This window comes from Apostichopus japonicus, chromosome 11 (assembly GCF_037975245.1).
Source record: "Apostichopus japonicus isolate 1M-3 chromosome 11, ASM3797524v1, whole genome shotgun sequence".
In the NCBI taxonomy this organism is placed as follows: Eukaryota; Metazoa; Echinodermata; class Holothuroidea; order Aspidochirotida; family Stichopodidae; genus Apostichopus; species Apostichopus japonicus.
This window is the reverse complement of record NC_092571.1, coordinates 4,613,541-4,631,955: the sequence shown is the minus strand read 5'-3', so window position 1 is coordinate 4,631,955 and position 18,415 is coordinate 4,613,541. Positions and strand designations below refer to the sequence as shown.

The 18,415-nt window shown below is 36.4% G+C and overlaps 2 protein-coding genes across 4 annotated transcripts in view; both read right to left on the bottom strand.

The window, feature by feature from the left end:
* Nucleotides 1-18,415, bottom strand: part of LOC139976370 (protein ELYS-like) — a 165,745-nt gene that overhangs the window by 96,884 nt on the left and 50,446 nt on the right. The window lies entirely within an intron of this gene.
* Nucleotides 5,938-18,415, bottom strand: part of LOC139976495 (uncharacterized) — a 49,948-nt gene continuing 37,470 nt past the window's right edge. For 2 of the 3 annotated variants that reach the window (XR_011796188.1, XM_071985299.1), the window contains 4 exons: nucleotides 13,765-14,051; nucleotides 13,016-13,087; nucleotides 12,794-12,886; nucleotides 9,901-11,773 (listed from right to left, as the gene is read on the bottom strand). Coding sequence is in view for 1 of the 3 variants with exons in the window: in XM_071985299.1 (XP_071841400.1) it covers nucleotides 11,568-11,773; nucleotides 12,794-12,886; nucleotides 13,016-13,087; nucleotides 13,765-13,837 (444 nt within the window). In the remaining 2 variants the exon portion in view is untranslated. Of the gene's footprint in view, nucleotides 9,273-9,637; nucleotides 11,774-12,793; nucleotides 12,887-13,015; nucleotides 13,088-13,764; nucleotides 14,052-18,415 lie in introns of those variants that run through there. The other variant, XR_011796187.1, reaches the window with a different exon arrangement.

The window sequence follows — 18,415 nt, the reverse complement described above, 5'->3', positions numbered from 1 at the left end:
TATATACTGGATAATAAATATTAACTTGTTGATACTGTACTCTGGTCATGTGGTATGAGTGCCAGGATACCTTGTGGGGTACAGACAGTTAAATTAAATTAATATTTGTCTCTCAAGAACTTAACAAGAACTAAATCCTTCTACCTAGCTAACAATGGATATTCCTTGATATGAATTCATTGATTGACCATGGTATACTGTACAGTAAAATTTTTATTCGCAACGTTGGACTTAAGATTATATGAGTACCAGTGTAGCTTGTGGGGTACAGAACTTTAATGTGATATAAACATACCTTAATGCATCTAAATGGCAGCCTAGAGTAGATGCCTTCATTGCTATGAGTAGCCAACGGTATTTTTTACAGTGCTTTATATGCTGGATAATAAATATTAACTTGATACTGTACTCTGGTCATGTGGTATGAGTGTCGGGATACCTTGTGGGGTACAGACTGTGAAATTAAATTACAATTTGTCTCTCAAGAACTTAACAAGAACTTAAACTTTCGACCTAGCAGACAATGGCAGTTCCTTGATATGAATTCATCTAATTGACAGCTGTAATCTGTTCAGGAAAATACTTTTTTACTCCCATTGTAGGACCTAAGATTATATGAGTTCAAGTGTAGCTTGTGGGGTACAGAACTTTAATGTAATATAAATATACCTTAATGCATCCTTGTTGCAGCCTAAAGTAGATGCCTTCATTGCTATTAGAAGCCAACAATAACTTTGACCCTGGCTTTATACTGGATAATGAAAATTCACCTATTGATGCTGTATTCTGGCCATGTTGTATGAGTGCCAGGATACCATGTGGTGTACAGAAAGTGAAATAAAACTTCAATTTGGCTCAAAAGAACTAAATCCTTCTACCTAGCAAACAATGGAAATTTCTTGATATGAATTCATCTAATTGACAGTGGTAATCTGTACAGTAAATTTATTCTTTTCATTGTAGGACCTAAATATTATATGAGTACAAGTGTAGCTTGTGGGGTACAAAATTCAAATGTGATATAAGTATACCTTAATGCATCTAAGTTGCAGCCTAAAGTAGATGCCTTCGTTGCTATAAGATGCCAAACAATAACTTTGACCCAGGTTTTATACTGGAATATGAAAATTCACCTATTGATGCTGTATTCTGGTCATGTTGTATGAGTGCCAGGATACCTTGTGGGGTACAGAGAGTGAAATTAAATACAATTTTTCTCTAAAGAACTTAAATTTTCGACCCAGCAAACAATGGAAATTCCTTGATATGAATTCATCTAATTGATAGCGATAATCTGTACAGGAAAATACTTATTATTTGCATAATTATAGGACCTAAATATAATTTGAAAACCAGGGTATGGCTTGTGGGGTACAGAACTATAATGTGATATAAGTATACCTTAATGTATCTAATAGCACCCTAAAGTAGAAACCTTCATTTACCTTGTGGGATACAGACAGTGAGATTCCATTTGTTTCTCATGACCTTAACCTTCAACCTTGCAAACAATGCAAATATTACTTTGATAAATAAAGTATTAACTGGAGATGACTTCATGGGCCATTCCACATTAGAGCCAAATTTGACAAAAAAAAATCGATCTCCTCCTCACTCGGACATGTAGCTTAAGTCAGAAAAATATTTACTTTATGCTTTGGCAATCTGCAGTTGTGTTATGACAATTGGTTTAGCTACTCTCATGCTGTATGAGATAGCATGCTTAAGTACACATCACGTAAGTTGCGCAGAGAAAAGAACAAAATTCTACTTCTTTGAAGAAACCAAGAAATCCTGTGGAGTGTTATGGAAAAAGGGCATGTGGAGGAATAAATTCAAGGCCAACTCTGATTGAAATATGTTATATGTAGGTTTTGGCAATGATACTACGTCATGCGTCTTGCATTGTAGAAAACAATCTAAGACCAAGTGATAGTTCACTGGAGGATGGAGGGCTTGGATACCATATTGGGGGAAATGAGCCCATTTGACAAACCTGATTGGCTTCTTCACTTTTCCGCAGCAAATCTGCCATAATCAAAGGAAGGCTTCTGATAAATGTACAAGACCATAGTATCAACTGAAATTGTTGAATATCGAGATAGTGATAATTACACATAACAGAATGAATTGCGTATTAATTGCAACAAACCCTGCATCAAACAGCCAGATGCGTATTCCTACGTCAGGACACTACGGGAGAGAGAACAAGGAAATCTTCAAATAACAGTGACTAATGGCAATAATGCGACAGTTTGTTTCAGTATTGGATCATAGAAACGAAGTATGGTAAAATGTGGCCAAGACATACATACAAAGTATGCCAAACTGTAGCAGCTGGACGAAACAATTTGGGGGAATCCCGAAGTGACGTCAATTGTGACATCACTCAAAATTACCCCACAGCTGTGGCCTCGCTAACCATTTAGTATATACACCAGCAGAAAACCAGCACATTTAAGATCTCAAGACATTTATGGTTCGCTTATTATTACCTAATTTGATCAAAAGGTAGAAATTGAGGACAATCTTACCTAGGTTAGAGAGAACAAGGAAAACTTCATGTAGCCAACCGGAGACTAGTGGCAATAATGCAACAGTCTCTGCATGAGAGTCCCATGCTATGGACCACAAAATGCGCCTTAAATATGACATTTTGGCGGGGCATAATTTCCACCCATTAAATTTGGCAAATTAGATCGTTGGGAATGGTTGTGTTTGTAATGCGGAATATGAAATCGAATATCCAGAAAATAATTACCTCAGCCCATGCTCCCCCCTCCTCCACCGGTGAATATTTTTTATCCAACTGTTGAAAGTGATTTTCCCTCAACCGACCAGTGTTGGGGCCAAGGCCTCACTGCCTCCTTTATAATCACAATCCCCATTTATTGGGCCACTTCTAATAGGGCTCCTGGTATCAGTGGTTCCAGAATTCACGTTTGGAAAAGACCAAAATGAAGTGATAGTGATCAGGTACTGGTAGAGGGGCATAGGGGCAGGAACCGCCCCCCCCCCAGAACTGTTTAAGAAATAATTTTCAGGGTTCCTACATGCAAACTGGTAATATGTTAAGTCCAAAATCAAAATTCTTTTTAAGTTATTTTGATTGCCCTCGGGAGGGCGGGGGTGGCGGGTATCTACCCATGATCCTGAAGAGGGGTCTCAGAGAACGGGACAATCCTTCCCCCTTGGAAAGTTGCTGCATTTAAGAGAGTTTTGAATTTTCTATAAATTTGGTAGTTTTTTAGTATGCTAAGCCCCCTTGTGGCCCCCAGGATCCACCAGTATTAACAATTTCATCTGAAAGTAGCTATGGGAATAAATAGTGAGAGTTAATAACTAGAAATGTGCTTAAAAATTGCATGTAAAACAAGTCTATCAACAGTATCCACAGTGGTACTGGGGGTGATGAGTTCTTCACAACGATACTGCATTCTTCTTATTTCATGAATCCCCTGTTCTCATTTGTTTGCCCTGTACATGCCTACCAAGGAAGGACCAATCAGAGATCCTATAGAACTTATGGCATTCAAAAGCTTGAGCTGAAAGAGTCACAAAGTTACAATCAAATGTGGCTTAACTCAGTTTGTTGATATTGCACATATAGAAGGTAGCAATGTCCTCACATAAGGACACACAGCAATTAAAGCTGCCTTAGGGGAAGTAATTGACCCTTTCATGGTGGATTAGCTTTCTGCCAAGGTCTTTTATTAGCTGAAACACAAAGACTTCAGTCCTTTATTTCAGTAGGCAAGGGGATTCAAATTAACTACACATGGCCTACCTTGATTGGCAGAAGGGTGAGGGTGGGAGCAGGGAGCTGCTGTTAGAGTAGCAGCTCCCTGGTGGGAGGGTATCATGTTTTACTTTATTAGGTATTACTGTGTGGCAGTGGACAGTACTTGTGTCAGGGAGCTGCTACTAGCAGCTCCCTGCTTGTGTCAAACAACTTTTCTCTGGGAATTAATTTTACTGAACAGTATTATCTATCTGCATGCCTATCGTATTTCAATTCAGGCTTACAATTGGTAATATCAAATTAAAGTCCAATTCACAGTTTGCTTATGAATTTCTGAGAACAAACTTCCGAAGTAGATTCAATGTTTGTTAACCTAAATTCACTCTGACCAGGTGGGTATATGGAGAAAAGCTGTCACAATCGAAAGAAATATTTCTGTTGCCCTTATGGCGGTATCGATTTACCCTAATATCACTGCGACTGCCTATTTTAGTAAGGTTCATTACACAAATGTAAACAAAATAGTCTTCAATGCAGTCCCATTCGTATCGAACACTATTTAAAATTCCACGGAGGAAACGTCTGAAATCACCTGCGTATTCATTGCAATGGAAGCAAATTACACAATTTGCAAGCTACATCGGTAAAACCGATAGAAAGATACCTTTCAAGAGAAGGAACAGCTTAAACATGAAAGTGATAGTAAAGGCCTAGGTTTATAACGGTCATAAACAACACAGAGAGATTTGATTGGCGGGTGATCTGTTTGGCGGGACTTGCATATATTGATCGAAGTTTGTAGAATCTACACCCTCCTTAAAAATTATGGCAGCATTTATTCAGTTCAGTATTTTTAACGACAGATAACTCAATAAAGCTAATGACTATTGATATGAAAAATGCACAGAAATGTGTTATTTTCACTGACATTTCAGTGCAATAAACTGGGATGGTCAAAGTTTAAATTTGGCAAACCCTGAATGGGACTGTTAAACAATTTATGGAAACATAGTAGCAATTGCTGCAGATTCTCAATATTCTATAATACAAAATCACTGAACGTTATTTATCATCAGTCTGATGTTGTGCTGTAAATGTAATTGTCTTCTTGAAAAGCTTTGTTCACTTCAGTCTTGTTATCATTTATGAGACATTAAATTCCTGCAAATGTTTCTCCATTACTAGTTTGGACAGTATTTCAGAATGGGAAAGTTATTACACCTAATTATGTCTTGAACTTAAGTATTGTGTTGCCAATTTTAAAGAAACGAGGTCTAATTTTCTAACCATACTAGAAGATATGTAAACAAGCTTCTTTTCTTCTAAGACGTATTTCTGTGTGACTGATCAATTTTCAAAAAATTTTATGTGTATATAGGCTAATGAACAAGTGGATCAGTTGCTCATTAAGTAATTGCATATATGCAAGAAAAGAGTTCGGGCATTTCCTCAGCAGACAAATGTTCTTTGTGGGATTGCACAGCCAGATGTGGGAATTGCAAACACTGCATTGCCCTGATGAATTATTTAGGGGTTAGGGGCAAAAATATAAGCACACTTTTAAAAAATAGCCCATATGATGAAATGTTTCAATTTATACTGTCAGTCCACTTCGTTTTAACATTTTGTACACTAACTTGGTTGAAATATTACGAGGTTGAGCTTTGACACCGGTTGCATGATACAAATGCGTCAGCTATCCCAGAAAGCAATTTGAGGAATTCACAGATAATCCATGTGTACAGAATTCCTGTAGACATTTGTTTCAGTTGTTCATATGATCTGATTGGGCAACTGAAGTCGAGCAGGTAAACATGTGTTTGAGTAACCATAGAAATGAAGTTACACATATTGTTCATGAAGACTGTGTTTGAGCCCGATTTGGGCCATTTGATCCCTAAAACCGTGTAAGAGTCATAGAAAAGAACAGATTTATCAACTCCAAATAGTAACTTCTTTTTGCTTCATCATAAATACATAGTACTAGTTTCAGAATAAAAGGTTCAGAAATGGAGCGGCTGCAAAATTATTTTTGACTCAGAAAACCACATAGAAATAATAACAGTTAACTTTGTTACATTAAACACTTTTACAGTGTTGCAAACACAGTGTTGCAAAGTGAATCTTGAATTAGCATAAATAGCTTAGCAGCTCAACACATTTGAGAGATAGAAAGATGACAACAAAGCATTAAAGAAGTGGTAACTACTTTGCACACATGTTAAATATATTTCAATTATATATTCAATTATGTTCAATAAAAACCAAAATAACTGATAATAGCAAATACAAACAAGTGATAACTAATAATAACCATAATAACAAATGTGAAAAACATTGTACTCTTTGTGTTACAGGGGAAAATGAAGCAAAATACAGCAATACCTGTGTTTTCTATAAGTGAAGCTGGCATTGCCAATGTAGGAAAATACTCTGGACTTTGTTATTTTGTACAAAAATAATGTAAAGCATATGCTTATGTTCAATGCCGAACTGTGTATTCTCCTATAATGCTCATTTCCCCCACCCCCCACCCCCACATCACCCATTATCAGACACGATTTGGATCTTTTCTGCCAAAAAATTGTAGCAGAAAGTGTACTCAGTGAATACCTAACTGTGTATTCTCGGATAATGCAAGTGAAGCTGGCATTGTCACTCTAGGAAACTACTTTGGACTTTGTTATTTTGTACAAAAATAATGGAAAGCATATATGCTTATGTTCAATACAGAACTGTGTATTTTCTATAATGCTCGTGTCCCCCACCCTCCTCCCCAAAGATAGTGGAATATGCTCAATGCAAAATTATAATCTCCAATAATGCCAATGCACAATGATGATGGAATGCATATAAGCTTAATGCATTACTGTATATTCTCCTATAATGATCGTGCCCCCACCTACGCACAATTAGATACACTTTTGGACTTTTTTTCCAAAAAAATTATATTCTCCAATAATGGTAGTGCAGCTGGCATTGTCACTCTAGAAAAATACTTTGGAATTTTGTCATTTTGTACAAAGATGGTGGAGTATGCTCAATGCATAACTGTTTATTCTCCTATAATGCTCGTGCCCCCACCCACACACAATTAGATACACTTTTGGACTTTTTTTCTGAATTAAAATTATATTCTCCATTATTGCCAGTGCAGCTAGAATTGCCACTCTAGGAAAATACTCTGGGACTTTGTCATTTGGTACAAAGATGGTGGAATATGCTCAATGCATAACTGTTTATTCTCCTATAATGCTCGTGCCCCCACCTACACACAATCAGATACACTTTTGGACTTTATTTCTGAAGATTTTTTTTTTTATAATATCCAATATTGCCAATGCACAATGATGATGGAATGCAAATAAGCTTAATGCATTACTGTATATTCTCCTATAATGATCGTGCCCCCACCTACGCACAATTAGATACACTTTTGGACTTTTTTTCCAAAAAAATTATATTCTCCAATAATGGTAGTGCAGCTGGCATTGTCACTCTAGGAAAATACTTTGGAATTTTGTCATTTTGTACAAAGATGGTGGAATATGCTCAATGCATAACTGTTTATTCTCCTATAATGCTCGTGCCCCACCTACGCACAATTAGATACACTTTTGGACTTTTTTTCCAAAAAAATTATATTCTCCAATAATGGTAGTGCAGCTGGCATTGTCACTCTAGAAAAATACTTTGGAATTTTGTCATTTTGTACAAAGATGGTGGAGTATGCTCAATGCATAACTGTTTATTCTCCTATAATGCTCGTGCCCCCACCCACACACAATTAGATACACTTTTGGACTTTTTTTCTGAATTAAAATTATATTCTCCATTATTGCCAGTGCAGCTGGAATTGCCACTCTAGGAAAATACTCTGGGACTTTGTCATTTGGTACAAAGATGGTGGAATATGCTCAATGCATAACTGTTTATTCTCCTATAATGATCGTGCCCCCACCTACGCACAATTAGATACACTTTTGGACTTTTTTTCCAAAAAAAATTATATTCTCCAATAATGGTAGTGCAGCTGGCATTGTCACTCTAGGAAAATACTTTGGAATTTTGTCATTTTGTACAAAGATGGTGGAATATGCTCAATGCATTACTGTTTATTCTCCTATAATGCTCGTGCCCCTACCTACGCACAATTAGATACACTTTTGGACTTTTTTTCTGAATTAAAATTATATTCTCCATTATTGCCAGTGCAGCTGGTATTGCCACTCTAGGAAAATACTCTGGACTTTGTCATTTTGTACAAAGATGGTGGAATATGCTCAATGCATAACTGTTTATTCTCCTATAATGCTCGTGCCCCCACCTACACACAATCAGATACACTTTTGGACTTTATTTCTGAAGATTTTTTTTTTTATAATATCCAATATTGCCAATGCACAATGATGATGGAATGCAAATAAGCTTAATGCATTTCTGTATATTCTCCTATAATGATCGTGCCCCACCTACGCACAATTAGATACACTTTTGGACTTTTTTTCCAAAAAAATTATATTCTCCAATAATGGTAGTGCAGCTGGCATTGTCACTCTAGGAAAATACTTTGGAATTTTGTCATTTTGTACAAAGATGGTGGAATATGCTCAATGCATAACTGTTTATTCTCCTATAATGCTCGTGCCCCACCTACGCACAATTAGATACACTTTTGGACTTTTTTTCTGAATTAAAATTATATTCTCCATTATTGCCAGTGCAGCTGGTATTGCCACTCTAGGAAAATACTCTGGGACTTTGTCATTTTGTACAAAGATGGTGAAATATGCTCAATGCATAACTGTTTATTCTCCTATAATGATCGTGCCCCCACCTACGCACAATTAGATACACTTTTGGACTTTTTTTCCAAAATAAACTATATTCTCCAATAATGGTAGTGCAGCTGGCATTGTCACTCTAGGAAAATACTTTGGAATTTTGTCATTTTGTACAAAGATGGTGGAATATGCTCAATGCATAACTGTTTATTCTCCTATAATGCTCGTGCCCCCACCTACGCACAATTAGATACACTTTTGGACTTTTTTTCTGAATTAAAATTATATTCTCCATTATTGCCAGTGCAGCTGGTATTGCCACTCTAGGAAAATACTCTGGACTTTGTCATTTTGTACAAAGATGGTGGAATATGCTCAATGCATAACTGTTTATTCTCCTATAATGCTCGTGCCCCCACCTACACACAATCAGATACACTTTTGGACTTTATTTCTGAAGAAAAAAAAAATTATAATATCCATTATTGCCAATGCACAATGATGATGGAATGCAAATAAGCTTAATGCATTACTGTATATTCTCCTATAATGATCGTGCCCCCACCTACGCACAATTAGATACACTTTTGGACTTTTTTTCCAAAAAAATTACATTCTCCAATAATGGTAGTGCAGCTGGCATTGTCACTCTAGGAAAATACTTTGGAATTTTGTCATTTTGTACAAAGATGGTGGAATATGCTCAATGCATAACTGTTTATTCTCCTATAATGATCGTGCCCCACCTATGCACAATTAGATACACTTTTGGACTTTTTTTCTGAATTAAAATTATATTCTCCATTATTGCCAGTGCAGCTGGTATTGCCACTCTAGGAAAATACTCTGGGACTTTGTCATTTTGTACAAAGATGGTGGAATATGCTCAATGCATAACTGTTTATTCTCCTATAATGCTCGAGCCCCCACCCACACACAATCACATACACTTTTGGACTTTGTTTCTGAAAAAAACTATATTCTCCAATAATGCCAATGCAGTTGGCATTGCCACTCTAGGAAAATACTCTGGACTTTATCATTTGTACAAAGATGGTGGAATATGCTCAATGCATAACTGTATATTCTCCTATAATGCTCGTGCCCCCACCTACGCACAATTAGATACACTTTTGGACTTTTATTCTGAAAACAAAAAATCATATTCTCCAATCATGCCATGCAGCTGGCATTGTCACTCTAGGAAAATACTTTGGAATTTTGTCATTTTGTACAAAGATGGTGGAATATGCTCAATGCATAACTGTTTATTCTCCTATAATGATCGTGCCCCCACCCACACACAATCAGATACAATTTTGGACTTTTTTTCCAAAAAAATTATATTCTCCAATAATGGTAGTGCAGCTGACATTGTCACTCTAGGAAAATACTTTGGAATTTTGTCATTTTGTACAAAGATGGTGGAATATGCTCAATGCATAACTGTTTATTCTCCTATCATAAAGTTAGTGCCCCCACCTACACACAATCAGATACACTTTTGGACTTTATTTCTGAGAAAAAAAAAATTATAATCTCCAATAATGCCAATGCACAATGATGATGGAATGCATATGGAATGTATTACTGGATATTCTCCTATAATGATCGTGCCCCCACCCACACACAATCAGATACACTTTTGGACTTTGTTTCTGAAAAAATTATATTCTCCAATAATGCCAATGCAGCTAGCATTGCCACTCCAGGAAAATACTTTAGACTTTGTCATTTGTACAAAAATAATGGAAAGCGTATATGCTCTTGTTTATGTTAAATAGTTTAGTTTAGAGACCCAAAGATGAAGAAGCCTGACATTAGCTTATTTGAGGCCATATATACGTGTTAGATCGTGGACGAACACCGGCTTATTTCAAGCCTTCTCTTTACGATAAGTGTTCAAAGGATAACGAGGCAGGTGTGTGATTTTGCTCCCATTCCTGCTACCGGGACCGCCATTTAATGTCCCCGTCCTACGGACTACAGTGTATACCCCAGCATCTGACCACTGTCTCAAATACTGAGGTAGGCAAAGGCACCCCATTTGACATCAATGCAGTGCAGCCATGACAAACAAAGTTGTTTCAAAACCAAATGCACAACTGTGTATTGTTCTATATAATGCTCATGACCCCCCCCCCCCCACTCCCCACAACCTGCTATCAGATACAATGCTGGCCATTTTTTCCCTGCAAAAACAAAAGTGCAGCAGAAAGTGTACTCAGTGAATACCTAACTGTGTATTCTCTAATGATTTATCAATCTATCAGACACACTTCTGGACTTTTTTTCTGAACAAAAAATTGTAGCAGAAAGTGTACTCAGAATATGCACTCAGTATTCTCTAATAATGCCAGTGCAGCTGGCATTGCCACTTTATGAAAATATGCTGGACTTTTGTCATTTTGTAAAAAGATGGTGGAATGTGTATATGCCTAATGCATTAAACTGTATATTCTCCTATAATGCTTGTGTTTTCTATAAGTGAAGCTGGCATAGCCAGTCTAGGTACATACTTCAGATTAGACACACTTTTGGACTTTTTTTCTGCAGCAAAAAATGGAACAGAAAGTGTACTCAGTAAAAAACCTTACTGTGTATTCTATAATAATGCCAGAGAAGCTGGCATTGCCAATCTAGGAAATTACTCTGGACTTTGTCATTTTGTACAAATATGGTGGAATGTGTATATGCTTAATGCATAACTGTATATTCTCTGTACTCAGTATTCTCTAATAATGCCAGTGCAGCTGGCATTGCCACTTTATGAAAATACGCTGGACTTTTGTCATTTTGTAATAATGCTTGTCCCCAATTTTGTATAATACTTGTCCCCAATGTCCCCGCCCCCCCCCCCCCTCCACAAACTCTCAGACACAATTCTGGACTATTTTCTCAACAGAAAAAATGTAGCAGAAAGATAGCAGATATTGTACTCAAAAAGTGTACTCAGTATTCTCTAATAAACCATTGCCACTCTAGGAAAATACTTATACTTTGGCATCTACACAAAGCCAAAAAATTAAAAAATGTCGCGTCTAAATGCTTGGCAGTTTTAATGATGACGAAATGTTTCTAATGCAATCCTTAATGTTTTTCCAGGTCCTTCCTGAAAAATTGGCTGGATAATTTTCCATGCATACTAAAATCTTATCCTTTCCAGGAATGGTCCCTCTCTTGATGTATTTCTTGAAGTGTTTAGTTAAAATATCCTTGTCTTCTTCTGGCCACTTTCTTGGAATGCCTTTTAAAGAGAGAAATGCCAAAATACAGGAAAACTAAGTCACTTCATTTATCAATATAATTGTTATTTTCAAAATTAGACAGTGACTCAAAGTCGAAAATTTTTGTGGCATTGCAAAAAACATAAATGGATAACTTCTATCAGTCATGCAACATACCAAAATAAATTCCTTGACTCTTTGAGATATTAATATTTTTATACTGTATACTCATCAATTTCAGAAGGTGGAATTCATAGTTTATGACACATTCCTGTCAGAAACAACACATGAAGTGGCTAGGATGCATATGATAGACTATTCTCTTATCAAAGGACAAGATAACAATTTAAACTTAACAAGGACATGTCTTAGTAAGTATGCAGTATCTATATAATACTTGAAGACAAGAAATATATCAATATTTAGGTAATAGAAGTTTGCAACTTTCTGCATCCTTTTGTATGATTTTCACAACCTCATTGACCTCACAATGCCATAACGTCATACAAAAGAAGAAATCTAACTTCAAATGGTGAAATTAAAAGAAAAAAGTTAGAACTTTCAACATTGTCTCAAAGAAATTTTCTGAAAAAGAATTGCTGAATATCTTAGTTTGCTTTTTTGTGATTGATACATGTAGAAAACTTGATGGACATGTCACAAGGGTGGAAAATGGCGACAAAATGCAAAAAGCTGCTTAAAGTTTGCTACAAAGGAGCTAACCACTCTTCAAAAAGCAGGACATATATAGAAAAATAAATGTACTTAAAATAAGTTTGTATTCAATCGACTATCACCAACCATAGCAAATTTTATGCCTCAAGTTTAAGTATTTTGTTATGAAACTAGGCTTTGCTAGTGCTTCTCAATTTGTGTTTCCAAGATGAGCATTTGGAAAGTTAGTTAGTTATTCTCATTTTTTCTCCATCACCAGGTGAGAAAGAAATCCATAAACATACAAAGTACGCAGACAGTCCATCTGTCTACTCAGTAGCCTTCATCACTCAATATACATCAAAGCCACAACTAACATTTCTTACCGGAAGTGTTTTTTGGTTTCCTTTCTGTTTTTGAGGTACTTGGCTGAGCATCCTTAGCTCTATAACACATCTGTTCAGAATGTTCAGGAATTTCTGTAAAACAGAAATAAAATTATGCATTACATTTACAGCAGCACACATAAAACTAATACACATCAAAACTTTGATTCATTCAATGAAGTAGGTCTTTAGATCAAAGCCACAACAAGTGACATTTCTCACCTGAAGTCATTTTATCCATCTTTTCATTCTGCTCAATTGTTTCACCTTCCTCCTCCAAGACCTGAGTAAGTTCTGTAGAGGAAAAAGTTTTTTCTATGAAATTAGCTCAGCAACCTACATAACACTCAGAAAGTAACATGATTTCTCATAAAATGTAAGGATTGTTTTATACAAGATTTGGAAGACCCTAACTAATGTTATAAGAGTTGTTAAGTATGTCATACTTAGTAGACTAATTGGTTCACTGCCCTCATTCTTTAAAATTTACCCAGCTTTCATATTAGCAAACTTTGAATCCAGTAGTACATCAACAGTAATTGATCCAAACATAAATGTTAGGCAAACTTAAGATGCACTTATGAACATGCTTTTTTTTTATATAGAAATTTTCCACACAAACAACAAATTCAACCCGCAGCTACCATCTATATTGCAGTTTAGTGACTTGAATCTAGAGAATGAAGGATATGTCTTTAAAAACTAATGACCCAAGGTACAGACTAGTATCAGAAATACATTCTTAAATAGGTGGTGTCATCTTCAAAGATCTGTAGTACAAAATGCCCCAGCATTGTCAGCAGACTTTGCATGATGTCACTTTTATTTCATTTTTTGTTTTGGTGCGTTTCATCTGCGAGTCAAAATCTACACATATACGATAGTTGTGCAATAGTTCTGCTCTCCTACGTGCGGTGATTTATTTATACAGCCCAGCCATCTCATTGCAGTTTTAACTTCTGTAAACATACCTATTTCGTCCAACGAGATCTCGTCTAAGGTCCTCCCAACAAAATTTGAAGACTTGCCCGAGTCGACTGCCATGAGTAGTTTTGCTACTTTTGCCTTTTCTAGGGTGCTGTTGGAAGCCTATAATGTTGATGGTGAACAGCCATAGAATGGCCCAAGTGCTCAGCAAGCCATTGAGCTTGGTGCTCCCCCAGGGCAAACACTTGTACCTCACTTCAAAGCCTTCCTTATCGCACTTTAGTTCAACATGATGGAAGCAGTCCTGTTGTGGGGTGATCCTTTTATGAAACTACACAAAAAGAGATAACATCACAAAACATATAACATCAAGAAAACACATGCAGTGACTTTGAAAGCAGTTAAAAGCAGAAGCAAAATGATGTTTTAGACATCCTAACCTGAAATAAACCTATACATACATCACCCGATACTGGCTCCATGTAGTTCCAAGTAGCTAGCTCATCTTTTAAGTGAGAAGTACTGAAATAATGTAAGAAATGCCACTTCAACTAAAATTACAGAAATGTCCAATGGGCATTTCCATGAAAAAGTGGACATGGGCTCAAAATATAAAATCTGCAATCACATTTTGTCATTGGTTAAATGTTGTTGCAAACATATCCAAGTTTGTGGAATCAATATGATACCTTCCTAAATATTGATTGAATTTTAGAAATTTGCATATGAAGTGAAAGGATGCTGTAATGCAAATTTTGTGCACAAATTATTAACAAATTTGTTTTTGTTCTCCTAAGAAATTAAATGGTAATACTCAACTGATTTGTACATTTATTGCTTACATAGTGCACTAACTTCAGATATCACTACCAACCTTTTGAATATATAATCAAAAATAATATATTTTTTGCTTTATTCAAACCTCTATGTACTGTAGCTGATGTAACATGAGTTATTGAAATTATTATTTTTTCCCCATACATCAAATATGACACTATTAAAAATCTCATAATTGGATTTTGGTTTCTACTCATCATCTCAAATGTGAAACAAGTAAAGAAATGTTGTGCACCCCACTATGTTAAGTAGGGTAGGTGATGCAAATGGTAACGTGAGTTACCATGTTACGTGAGTTATCATACAGTATTATCATGCTTATAATGTCAGTGTAGTAGACAATTATGGAATAACAATTAGTTAAAAACCACTTGCGATTATCACTATTTTTTAGTTATCCCGTCTATAATCCATTAATAACATCTGGTAAATGTCAGTCTTTCCATTTATGAAATAAATGAATGAAAAAATAATAATTGTAAAAATTCTTTCAATTTCTTCCACATGGTAGCCTAACACCTCACTAAGTCAATCGGGTAATCTAGCCTAACCATCTGTTTATTTGCTGAAATTGTGACACAGTTATAAGATATCTATGGAATACTTATATTATTGCTATTATCTTTGACCACATGGTAGCCTAACACCACACTAAGTCAATGGGAAAATCTTGCATAACCATCGGTATGCAAAAAAAAATGTCACACTTTGCATAGGATTCGGGTAATAAGTTAGGAACCGGGTAGTATCACGACGGGTGGGTACCCGGATACCCCTTGCAAACACTAGTTAATGTGCGTGTAAATGTCTTACAATTTAACCCTTTCGTATGCTAAAAGGAATTTTGATTTTGGTACATTAAGCTAGGCCAGATATAAGAAACGGGGGCTGCTAATGCTGTTAGACAGTGTTAGACATAGTAACCCATAACCATATAGATATTATAAAACTTACTGGTTTATATATTTACTTCGTTCCCCACTTACCTGTCTCCCCACAACCTATGCACCGCATTCTACCGTGTCTAGAATGCCCTGGTAATCTTTTAACACTGTACACCCTCACTGGCCCAAATGGCCTTCCTTCATTTTTCTACCCACAAAGTGTCTCAATGTGTTTTTCGGAGTTAGAAAAATTTTCGCGAAATTCGCCCGGATTACCTCGGATCAACATGAAATATTCCTCAATACTATCACAGGGCCTATTTAACCTCGCCACTTGCAATTTAACAAACTTTATCATTGATGTCAATTGTTTTGGCCATTTCCTCCACTGTTCATTGGCTCTACTGTTGAATGATATGGAGCACTGCAGTGATTCCTACATAATATGAAACTGCAAATAAGTTAATAACAGTTACACTGTGTTACAAAGTGAACACAAGAAGTAATTTTATTAAAGCTTGAAACTGTTACATAAAAATTAGTAAGATTGAATTGTGTCAGCAACTTATTTTTTATTAACTGTTATGCGTGGACAAATTGTAACGTGAGTTACCGTGTCTTGCATCATTTTTATGCAACTGGACAATGATATAGGAATTTTTTGGCAACCTATATGTTTACTATAGTAGGTAAGGTATAACTACCAAATTTCACTTGTCTTAGAGTTCACTTAGTATGAGGACACTTTTTAAGTAAAATTTGTTTACCAGTTTTGGCGCTTTTAGATATGTACGTGAGTTACCGACTCAATTTTCCCTATACAATCTACATGAAGCAAATTTTTGATTTTTTTTTTTTACTTAGGTATGCCGTCAGCATTGTGGTAACTACTATAGAAGAAGTAATGTTGTGTTAGTAAAATATATGGTACAAAGAGAAGACGAAAAACATCAAAAATTAATGTGAGTTACCGTGGAAATGCAAAACTTGACAAAAAATGTTAGTTTATGACTAACTCAAAAAACAAGTAAGATAAAACAACAAGAGCAGCAATATCTCAAAGACAACGGTACTTAGCCGTGTGTTAAAGGTTAATAACCACTGTGGTTTCTCAAGTTCTGTAATAGTAATATGCATGATACCAAGTTTAATATAACCATCATGTAATGTACCTGTTAAAATCTAACTTAAATTTGCAGTTCTACAATTTGCATATTCACACATATGACCCTGTGAGGCTGTGACCCCGTTAATAAATATGATATACAAGGAACCAAAACATTTAAGGTCTGATACAATGCTACCAGTGAAATAAACTTCTCTTCTTTAGACTGTACTGAGAGTTTCACATTTTAATCAGATAACTTGACTATCTATAAAGCAGACTGTATGTGCTAATACCATGGAAGCGCTACAGTAATACAATGTACCTGGCAGTTAACAAACCTTTGAAGTCAAAACTAAAAGAAACCCCCCCCCCAACATGACCCCCCAAAAAAGTAAATGGTTTATTCATAAAGTGCCCATTTGTTGTGAATAAAATGAGACTACTGGTCTAACCAGGGAGTTGTCCATAACAACTCCCTGGACAGAGCATGAATTTTCTCTATGCAGACTCTTTCCAAATGCATAAGCTTTATCACTGTGCAAATGGGTTACAGTACATGCTTGTAGTGATACCATATGCATTCCTCCTCTCTAGTGACTGTTCCCAGTAGCAAGACATATGATCCCATCCAGCTCTCACATAGGCCTATGGTCTTCTTGTAATGACTTCATGAGAGTTCAATCTGGCTGTAAGGCATGTTTATAAATGAAATCTGAGACATTCCTTTCGAAGTTGCAAAGAAAACAAGTGCACTATTTCAATGGTTTCTTCCTTATAAGATGGGAGTATACTGTTGTCTACATAATAACTACCAAATGGGAAAATTTCCTGTTCATCCTAGAATTGCCTTTCCCATGGATAGTTTGAATGCACCAAGTAACTTCACTGACACAAACTACTTGTAAGGCCTGTAATGATAAATATTTTCTGTAAGTTAAGTCCAATTATGCATTTTATTGTAAAATAACCTCACAAGGAAACCAAATTGTCTTTTATTTCTTTGCAATGTCACACCTTCACATTGATGAAATTTTGAAATAACAATTAAACCCAAATAGGCCAAAAGCCTGTCCCATATGATTTCACCCCATTTAGCCCAGAAGGTTTGACCCCTTAAAGTTACTTAGACCATCTAGGCCATTCACAAAAAAATTGTCAGCTCAACCCCAGTGGTCGGGTTCAGACCCCAGACCCCCTGAAAAAGACCCCCCGGGCGGGTTAATTTCACCCCATCTAGCCCATGGACCAAACTTTGTCAGAAGGAAGTAGTATGGTTGTACATTACAAAAAAGGCAAAACTGACAAAATTCCTGGTCGGGAAGGGGTTGTCAGACCCCCCACTAAGTCACCCCCAGTCGGGTTGATTTCACCCCATCTAGCCCATGGACCAAACTTTGGCAAAAGGAAGTAGCATGGTAGTATGTTACAAAAATGGAAAAACTGACAAACTTGTTGGTCGGGAAGGTGATGTCAGACCCCCACAAAGTTTACCCTGACCCACCCCCCAAAAGGCGGGTTGATTGCACCCCATCTAGCCCATGGACCAAACTTTGTCAGAAGGAAGTAGTATGGCTGTACATTACAAAAAAGGCAAAACTGACAAAATTCCTGGTTGGGAAAGGGTTGTCAGACCCCCCACTATGTCACCCCTAGTCGGGTTAATTTCACCCTATCTAGCCCATGTACCAAACTTTGTCAGAAGGAAGTAGTATGGCTGTACATTACAAAAAAGGCAAAACTGACAAAATTCCTGGTCGGGAAGGGGTTGTCAGACCCCCACAAAGTTTACCCTGACCCACCCCCAAAAGGCGGGTTGATTGCACCCCATCTAGCCCATGGACCAAACTTTGTCAGAAGGAAGTAGTA